At 38.9% G+C, this 10,597-nt stretch overlaps 1 protein-coding gene across 3 annotated transcripts in view; it reads right to left on the bottom strand.

Moving 5' to 3' along the window:
• Positions 1-10,597, bottom strand: part of CRYBG3 (crystallin beta-gamma domain containing 3) — a 114,907-nt gene that overhangs the window by 1,780 nt on the left and 102,530 nt on the right. For all 3 annotated transcript variants that reach the window (XR_003432111.1, XM_027102923.1, XM_027102914.1), the window contains 2 exons: positions 2,133-2,291; positions 790-949 (listed from right to left, as the gene is read on the bottom strand). Coding sequence is in view for 2 of the 3 variants with exons in the window: in XM_027102923.1 (XP_026958724.1) it covers positions 790-949; positions 2,133-2,291 (319 nt within the window). In the remaining variant the exon portion in view is untranslated. The remainder of the gene's footprint in view (positions 1-789; positions 950-2,132; positions 2,292-10,597) is intronic.

Here is a 10,597-nt window from a genome sequence, read left to right as displayed (position 1 = left end):
CTAAAACAGAAATCCCAAAAGGAAAGATTATTTGTTCACACAGGTGCTTAGCAATTTCAGTTGTCACAGGCTTTTGCTCAGCCCACTCACTGTTGGGGTAGATTAATATGTCATTTGTAAAGCGGTCTGAAATGGGAAACAGGTTAAACGGGCGTAGCTATTCTTCACCTCAAATCAGACATTATGACTGATTGAAAAGCTAAGTGGTATAATAGATGTTTGCATAAGCGGTGTGCCCTGACAATGGGTTTCTTAACACAGTGCTCTGAGAGTGCTCTAGCTCAGCGGCAGGTACTGGGTTTTAGTTTCTACACCAAGAGTGGCTATGACTAACTCAATTAAAGCGACAGCACTGAATAATATTGGCCCTGACCTTGGCTGGACTCAAAAACAAGTTTAAATGATAAATTTAAAGGACCATACATTTTAAGGACCACAGCAATGCACAACAGAAAGTGAGAAATATTTCTTTAGGAAATGGATGACATCTTATGGTTGATGATGCTTCAAATTTAGAAATGTTCTCAAAGATCATGTAGAAAATGAAAATTTTACAGCTGTACTGATAAACAAAAACCTTTGTAGGCTTGGTCCTTAGGCTTTTTCTTGATCCGTATATAGCTAATTGTTTTGTTAAAATGGCATATCTCGACTTTCTCAAGCATAATTTAAAATGATTTAATATTTCCCTTATGCATAAGGACTTCTTTTACCCATAAGGAGGAGGAGGCTTGGAATTTAAAAGGAATATCCAAGGACACAGAACACTGGGTTTCATCACAGGCCTACCTTTAACATCAAGGACAAGTTGGTCACTGAGGTAGGAGCTGATGGTCCCATTTTTGTTCAGTCTCCATTTCTGCCTGAACTGCCCATGTTCAGTCCATAGGGCAACTTTAGCTCCAGGTACGTCTCGACCACCAATCACATCGAGACATGTGTCACTGGCCTAAAAGGGTCAAGAAATAAATTGGCAGTACTGTGTTTACTAAAATCAATTGGATTGGGCCCCTTTTCTTTCATGTGAACAGATCAGAGACATGACTGTCTAATCTCAAAAGAAAACTAGCATAATTATAAATTCAGTCAACTTTTTAAGTCTTCTTTATGGCTGAAGGAAGGAGATGGTATGGAAATAAACATACTGAACTAGAGGTACTTGTTTTTAAAAGGATGGTCTGGATCTGACAACATTGGTCAAAGGTTTGTTGAATTACAATTAAATGTTGAATCCCTGTTAGCTTAAATGTGTAAGGTCGAGCCTGTTTTTCTTACAAAAACATTGGGTGGGCTTCCCTGGTGGCGCAGTGGTTGAGAGTCCACCTGCCGATGCAGGGGACACGGGTTCGTGTCCCGGTCCGGGAGGATCCCACATGCCGTGGAGCGGCTGGGCCCGTGAGCCATGGCTGCTGAGCCTGCGCGTCCGGAGCCTGTGCTCCGCAACGGGAGAGGCCACAGCAGTGAGAGGCCCACACACCGCAAAAAAAACAAACAAAAAACAAAAAAACCTTGGGTGATGTGCAAGATACCCAGACAATAATTACTTTTAAGTGCTTCTCATTTTTGTTGAAGCATGAGAAAATGGTCGATAATCCACTGGTGATATAATAAAACTGGTGTCTTATTCCCCACAGCATCAAACATAATGGAAGGGTTGCAGAAAAACAAAGAAACCTAAGTTTTATTTTCTAAGCTTCCTCCAAAAAACAGCAGCTCTACCTTCATTGTATATTTTGAAGATGAGGAGGCTTCAACATGTTTGGAATCACAAAGACAGCTAAATTAATCTGGGCCGCAGAGTGTAAGGAACGTCTCACAAAAGCACATTGTCCATTTGGGTACAGTGACTTATCACTGGTTTAAAAAAACCATTTAGGAATATCCATAGTATGTGTTAATCTTACTTTTTACTTAAAATAGAGAATTTTTTGATGTAGAAAATCTAGTTTCTAAGCCCATTTCACCTAGATGCTTCAGTAATATATATGTCAATGTTCTTATAATTATGCAAAAAACTGTTGATAGGGAATTGCATTATTTTATCATGCCATTTGATTTGGCAAGATTTTGGTTTCCAAACGAAAAATACCAAAGACCGAAAAGCGGGGTATACTATCAGTGGGGTTGGTTACCTTGGATTTAAAGAGTCCTCGACAGTAGTGCCAGATCTGGGTATTCTTCCCACTGTAGGGAGAAAGGCACACAGATGTTGCCCTTGTGTCAGCTACATTTCCGGTGACTGTCAGATACTCGTCCTGGGCTCGGTTCTTTATTCTTATGTACACTGCAGGCTGTGACGGGAGGAACAGAGACATTTTGAAAAAACCTTTTGAATCTGGAAATCAATCTTTCCAAAGGACAGCTTGAGGGGGATGTGAGAGGTAACAGAATTTAGCTTATTTATATCTGTTTCACTTTAGCAGATGTGTGTAAATTAATATTTTCTATTAACAGATCCTTACACCACAGGGCACACAGCTTAAATTGTACAGTCTCTATTATATTTTTTCTGAAATACACTCTTTTGGAAGGGTGAAAGGTAATAGTTGCATTTACCCGCACTCCATTATGGCAAGGGGCGGTGCAGAATTTGGCACTTAATGAGGTTCATTCACTAACTACTATGTTCCAGCTGGCCGCAGGAAGGCAGAGGAGTAGGAATAAGGGCAGGGTACTACCTACATGGATGTAACAACAACTTAGCAGCGACAGTACAATCATCAGACATACTGGCTTGAGCTATGATTCAGTGCCCAATGAATGCTATGGGAGGTCTTGAAAAACCCAGGTAGCTGAGGGCCCTAGTAGCACTGGTAATTTCTTTGTTTATACTTTGTTGACCTTAATATGTCAAGGAAAGAGACCATGCATGTAGGTGATCACTATGTAGGTATTCAAAAACTGGGTAACAGAGGACTTCATCTCCTGGGCCTGGCATATATACAAGATGTTTGCAAATAAAATATTAAATCTGGGACTTGCCTCTATGGGTAACAGTTATTATTTATTGAGACTTAGTCCTAAATGGTTTCTGGGCCACAGTCAGAATTAATGACCAGAACAACCCCTCAAGAAAGTACAATTATGACCCGCATTTTTGTAAATAAGGGTGACGCAGACAAGGAAGAGCCAGGTTTGTCTGCACCAAAACACTCCCTCTTCACCCTGATGCTCTAAGGCCTGAGAAATGCACTAGTTACTCTCAGACACAGGGAATGAGACCGATTCCAAAAGTGGCAGTGAAATAAGATGACAGGAGGACACAGCACATGACTGAAGCTCCACAGAAACTATTCTTTCAGCCCCAGGACTTAGGCCTCCAGTCTTAATGTAATATAACACAGGACACCCAACATCCCCACCTTGGGTCAGGTGTTGGCATCCCAATTACAACCCTGTCAAATAATAGTAACACATGATCTGTGATTTAACAAAAGAGCACTTTCACTCTGAGAAATGTAAGTGCTGGGTAAATTCAACAAGGTATCATGGTAAACCCACCAATGAATATTCTATTTTGAAACTTAAGATGGGTCAACATGAGACCAGTTAAAGTTTGCCTTCCTAAGGAAATAAACATTCGGAACACTTAAATGAGCAAATAGAAAGACATTTTTTTTTTTAATCTGGTAATTCAAAGCAGGTGAAAAAGACCTCTACTAGGCAAAATGTTTTAAGTGTTTCAAACCACTACTTCCACATTCATAGTGCAACATTAGGTAAACTCCTATAATTCAAAAGTCTATAAATCATATAATTCTATAAATCTCCCACCGCAATTAATTCTGGATGCTTCAGTACATTCTTTGCTACAGTTTCCTTACCTTATATATATAAGAAAACAGGTGTGACCTTCACAGATGACAGAGTTCCAATTATGTTAGGACCAAACATCACAGTTTTAATCCATTAACTCAAGCAAGGTACTAATTACCCTTTTTACACACTTGTAGTCTGACTCCTCTGTAATTATACATTTAAACACCGATATGCAGATAATTACCTTAGTGACTTCCTAATTCCCAAGCTCAAAGAGGATCACATTTTAATGATTCCTGAATTTCTAAACAAGAATATAAACTAAAGCAGTGCCAAGAGCTTTACCAAAAAAGAAATAGGACCCATGATACTGTTTTAGAAACCTAGAATTCCTTTGCTGCGTTTCAAAGCTGTGGCCTAAATAAACAAAGGAAAATAATCTATTAAATATTATTTTGAAATTAAACGTTTAACCAGGAATAATTTCCCAAAGCACAATGCAAGGAGCATGATATATAATGTTAATTGTCAAAAAACTACGTAAAATCAGAGGACACTGTTCTAGCTATTCTTTATCTCAGGGCCCTGAACAATAGGCAGGGACATCCTTCCCCAGCAAGGAACCCCCTTTCAAAAGTGAGGGAAATGTTCTCAGCATCCAACTTGGCTTCTAAAGTTTCTAACAACATGGGATTAAGCGTTATCATATAGTCGGTAAAAGCTAAACTGAAATCCCACTTCAGCCGTGCTTTTTCCCCACGGCTTTTCAGGGCGGTTACCCATCATCCCATGTGACAGGACTGAGGAATAAGCAAGATGTGAGGGTCAGGAAATCCTGTACCACACACTCTGCCAAGAAAGTGCACTGATGTTTAGTATCCCTCAGTTGGGCATCTCTGGTTCTCTCAAAGGACATCGTGAGTAAAGAACCTTTCAAAATAAATGTGTTACCACAGCAATATGAGCCACGTGTTGTGTCAGACTCTTATTTAACCCTCACAGTGATACTGAGAGGTAAGCAATGTGATCACTGTTTCACCAGTGAGGAATCTGAGGTGCCAAGAAATGAATGACTCACCCCAAGTCATACTGCTTCTGAGAGGCAGAGCTAGGATTTGAACCAACAGAACCAGAGTGGTAGGGATGAGCATGGGGTGGGTGTGTGTGTGTGTGACAGAGCAAGAGAGAGAAGGGGGCAGCAAGACCAATAATTAGGGTAACTTTATTGGCTACCATTTACTTACCACTTATATGTCAGATCTGAAAATCAGAGCCTCGGCATTTATACCCACTATGCTACCTACACTCGCTCAGTGCCTGAAGTATATGGTACCACACTGTAAATGCTTCTCTTATTTTGGAGGAAAGTAGGGTGTGGTTGTTTTAAGAACACAGATGTTAGAGCATAATAGGTATGGGTTCAAATCCTGGTTCTGACACTTGGATGACTTTTGCCAATTTGCTTTCTCTCTCTCAGCCTTAGTTTTCCTTCTAGAAAACAGGAATACAGTTGACCTTTAGACAATGCAGGGGTGAAGGGCACCAACCCTCTGCGCAGTTGAAAATCTGAGCATAACTTATAGTCGGCCCTCTGTATCCTCAGTTCCACATCTGTGGATTCAACCAACCTTGGATCACTGTAGTCCTGTAATGCTGTAGTATTTATTGGAAAAATTGGAGTATAAGTGGACCCATGTATTTCAAACCCATGTTCAAGAGTCAACTGTAATAACTCCTACCCTAAAGGACTATTGTTGGAATCAAGTGTGAAAGTGTTTCTAAAGGGTTCAGAGAAGTACCAATGGCATATCCGTTGGCCACAGTACCCCTAAAGCCTAGCATGGGTTCCTACCCTCCGTGAAACCTCCCACCACTCCTACACATGTTCATGCTTCCTTCCTCTGAATCAGGGATTGCCTGTGGCTTTTAGATGATTACACACTGTTTTGCACTTTTCTTAGCTTTTAATTTTTTTTTTTTTTTTTGCAGTACGCAGGCCTCTCACTGCCGCGGCCTCTCCCGTTGCGGAGCACAGGCTCCAGATGCGCAGGCTCAGCGGCCACGGCTCACGGGCCCAGCTGCTCCGCGGCATGTGGGATCTTCCCGGACCAGGGCACGGACCCGTGTCCCCTGCATCGGCAGGCAGACTCCCAACCACCGTACCACCAGGGAAGCCCCTAGCTTTTAATTTTTTAAAAAAGTTTTAGTACAACTTTTAAAGGTTACTTTCCATTTACAGTTATTACAAAATATTGGCTGTACTCCCCGTGTTGTACCATACATCCTTGGGCCTATCTTACAGCCAACAGTCTCTACTTCCTACTCCCCCTCCCCCATATGTTACCCCTCCCCAGTCTCCCCACTGGTAACCACTAGTTTGTTCTCTGTATCTGTGCATCTGCTTCTTTTTTGTTATATTCACTAGTTTGTTGTATTTTTTAGATTCCACACATGATATCATACAGTATTTGTCTTTCTCTGACATTTCACCAAGCATAATGCCCTCCAAGTCTAACCATGTTGCTGCAAATGATAAAATTTCATTTTTTTGTATGGCTGAGTAGTATTTCATCGTGTGTGTGTGTGTATACACACACACACACACACACACACACATCATGTCTTCTTTATCCATTCATCTGTTGATGGACACTTAGGTTGCTTCCATATCTTGGCAATTGTAAATAATGCTGCTATGAACATTGGGGTGCACGTACCTTTTTGAATTAGTGTTTCAATTTACATTCCCACCAACAGTGCACAAGGGTTCCCTTTTCTCCACATCCTCGTCAACATTTCTTTTTTGTCTTCTTTTTGATAATAGCCATTCTGACAGGTGTGATGTGATATCCCATTGTGGTTTTAATTTACATTTCTCTGATGGTGAGTGATGCTGAACATCTTTTCAGGTGCCTGTTGGCCATCTGCACTTCTTCTTTGTAAAAATGTCTGTTCAGTTCTTCCGCCCATTTTTAAATCAGGTTGTATGTTTTTTGTGTTGAGCTACTCAAGCTGTTTTTATGTGTTGTATATTAATCTCTTATCAGTCATATCATTTGCAAACATTTTCTTCCATTCAGTAGATTGCCTTTTCGTTTTGCTGATGATTTCTTTTGTTTTGCAAAAGCTTTTACGTTTAATTAGGTCCATTTATTTTTGCTTTTATTTCCTTTATTTTAGGAGATGGATCCAAAAAAATATTGCTGTGATTTATGTCAGAGTGTTCTGCCTATGTTTTCCTCTAGGGGTTTTATACTATCCAGTATTATATTTAGGTCTTTAATCCTTTTGCGTTTATTTTTGTATATGGTGTTAGAGAATGTTCTAATTTGATTTTTTTATGGGTAGCTCTCCAGTTTTCCCAACACCACTTATTGAAGAGACTGTCTTTTCTCCATTACATATTCTTGCCTCCTTTGTCATGGAATGACTGTAGGTGCATGGGTTTATTTCCAGTGTCTCTATCCTATTCCACTGATGTATGTGTCTGTTTGTGTGCCAGTACCATAATGCTTTGATTACTGTAGCTTTGTACAATAGTATAGTCCGACGTCAGGGAGTGTGATGCCTCCAGTTCAGTTCTTTCTCAAAATTGCTTTGGCTATTCGGGGGTCTTTTGTTTCCATTATACATTTTAAAATTATTTGTTCTAGTTCCTTGAAAAATGCCATTGGTATTTTGATAGGGATTGCATTGAATATGTTGATTGCCTTAGGAAGTATGGTCATTTTAACAATACTGATTCATCCAATCCAACAACACGGTAAATCTCTCCATCTGTTTGTGTTGTCTTCAATTTCTTTCATCAGCGTCTTAAGGTTTTCCAAATACAGGTCTTTTGCCTCCTTAGGTAAGTTTATTCCTAGGTGTTTTTTTCTTTTTGATGCAATGGTAAGTGGGATTGTTTCTTTACTTTCTTTTTCTGAAAGTTCATTGTTAGTGTATAGAAATGCAACAAATTCCAGCATATTAATTTTGGATCCTGCAACTTTACTGAATTCATTGATGAGCTCTAGTATTCTGGTGGCATCTTTAGGATCTTCTTTGTATAGTATCACGTCATCTGCAAACAGTGACAATTTTACTTCTTTCGAATTTGGATTCATTTTCTTTCTTTTTTTTGTCTGATTGCTGTGGCTAGGACTCTCAATACTGTGTTGAATAAAAGCAGCAAGAGTGGACATCCTTATCTTTTTCCTGATCTTAGAGGAGATTTCTTTAGCTTTTCATCCTTGAGTATAATGTTAGCTGTGGGTTTGTCACATATGGCCTTTATTATGTTGAGTTACGTTCCCTCTGTGCCCACCTTCTGGAGAGTTTCTATTGTAAATGGATGTTGAATTTTGTCAAAAGCTTTTTCTATATCTGTTGAGATGAACATATGTTTTTTTTATTCTTTAATTTGTTGGTGTGGTATATCACATTGATTGATTTGAAGATAGTGAAAAATCCTTCCATCCCTGGGATAAATCCCACTTGATCATGGTGTATGATCCCTTTTAATGTGTTGTTGGATTTGGTTTGATAGTATTTTGTTGAGGCTTTTTGCATGTATGTTCATTAGTGATACTGGCCTGTAATTTTCTTTTTTTGTGTGATATCTTTGTCTGGTTTTGGTATCGGGGTGATGCTGGCTTCAGAGAATGAGTTTGGAACTGTTCCTTCCTCTGCAATTTTTTGGAATAGTTTCAGAAGGATAGGGGTTAACTCTTCTCTAAATATTTGGTAGAATTCACCTGTGAAGCCATCTAGTCCTGGACTTTTGTTTGTTGGGAGTTTTCGAATTACTGATTCAATTTCATTACTGGTAATTGGTCTGTTCATATTTTCTATTTCTCCCTGCTTCAGTCTTGGGAGATTATACTTTTCTAAAAATTTGTCCATTTCTTCCAGGTTGTCCATTTTATTGGCAGATGGTTGCTTGTAGTGGTCTCCTATGAGCCTCTGTATTTCTGTGGTGTCGGCTGTAACTTCTTTCTCACTTCTGATTTTATTGATTTGGGCCCTCTCCCCCTTTTTTTTTCCCTGATGAGTCTGGCTAAAGGTTTATCAAAGAACCAGCTTTTAGTTTCACTGATCTTCTCTATTGTGCTTTTAGTCTCTATTTCATTTATTTCTGCTCTGATCTTTATGATTTCTTTCCTTCTACTAACTTTGGGTTTTGTCTCTTCTTTCTTTAGTTGCTTTAGGCATAAGGTTTAGGTTGTTTGAGATTTTTCTTGTTTCCTGAGGTGAGCCTGTATCACTAAGCTTCCCTCTTAGAACTGCTTTTGCTGTGTCCCATAGGTTTTGGATTGTTGTGTTTTCATCTTCATTTGTCCGTAGGTATTTTTTGATTTCCTCTTTGACTTCTTCAGTGATCCATTGGTTGTTTAGTTGTTTAGCCTTCACAGGCTTGTGTTTTTTGCAGTTTTTTTCTTGCAGCTGATTTCTAGTCTCATAGCATGGTGGTCGGAAAAGATACTTGATTTCAATTTTCTTAAATTTACCGAGGCTTGTTTTGTGGCCTAGCGTGTGATATATCCTGGAGAATGTTCCAGGTATACTTTGAAAAGAACGTGTATTTTGCTGCTTTTGGATGGAATGCTCTCTCTATATAAATTAAATCTATTTGGTCTAATGTGTCATTTAAGGTCAGTGTTTCCTTATTGATTTTCTGTCTGATCTGTCCATTGATGTGAATGGGGTATTAAAGTCCCCTACTATTATTGTGTTACTGTCAATTTCTTGTTTTATGTTTGTTAATGTTTACCTCATATACTGAGGTGCTCCTATGTTGGGTGCATATATATTTAAATTGTTATGTCATCTTCTTGGATTGATCCCTTGATCATTATATAGTGTCCTTCTCTGTCTCTTGTAACAGTATTTTAAAGTCTTATTTTGTCTAATGTTAAGTATTGCTACTCTGGTTTTCTTTTGATTTCCACTTGCATGGAATACCGCTTTCCAAACCCTCACTTTTGGTCTGTATGTGTCTCTAGATCTAAAGTGAGTCTCTTGTAGACAGCATATATACAGGTCTTGTTTTTGTATCCATTCAGCCACTCTGTGTCTTTAGGTTGGAGCATTTAGTCTGTTTACATTTAAGGTAATTATCGATATGTATATTCTTACTGCCATTTTGTTAACTGTTTTGGATTTGTTTTTATAGGCCCTTTTCTCCCCTTTTTTCTTCTTTTGTTCTCTTCTAATGTGATTTGATGACTGTCTTTAGTGTTATGTTTGCATTCCTTTTTGTGTGTATATCTGTTGTAGATTTTTGGTTTATGGTTACCATTGGTATTTATACAGCAGTCTATATATATAAATGACTGTTTTAAGTTGCTGATCTCTTAATCTCAAGTGCATTTTAACTAGCCTCTCTTTGTACTCTCCTCCCCTTATGATTACTGTTTTGATGTCATGTTTTACACCTGTTTTGTGTATCCCTTAACTGCTTATTGTGGATAGAGGTGGTTTTACTTTTGCTTTGTAACCTCCCTACTAGCTTTGTGTGGGGATGATTTCCTACCTTTACTGCTTGTTTGCCTTTACCGGTGAGCTTCTTCATTTCATAATTTTCTTGTTTCTTGTTGTGGCCTTTTCTTTTTTGCCTAGAGAAGTTCCTCTAAGATTTGTTGTAAAACTGGTTTGGTTGTGCTGAACTCTTTTTAGCTTTTGCTTGTCTGTAGAGATTTTGATTTCTCCATCAGATGTGAACAAGAACCTTGATGGGTGGAATATTCTTGCTTGTAGGTTTTTCCCTTTCATCACTTTAAATATATCATGCCACTCCCTTCTGGCCTGCAGTTTCTGCTGAAAAATCAGCTGATAGCTTTATGGGAGTTCCCTTGTA

Source organism: Aethalodelphis obliquidens, unplaced genomic scaffold (genome assembly GCF_003676395.1).
Source record: "Aethalodelphis obliquidens isolate GAN/ISIS:26980383/991018 unplaced genomic scaffold, ASM367639v1 scaffold1, whole genome shotgun sequence".
NCBI lineage: Eukaryota > Metazoa > Chordata > Mammalia > Artiodactyla > Delphinidae > Aethalodelphis > Aethalodelphis obliquidens.
Note: the sequence above shows the minus strand (reverse complement) of the source record. Positions and strands in the feature narration are given on the sequence as shown.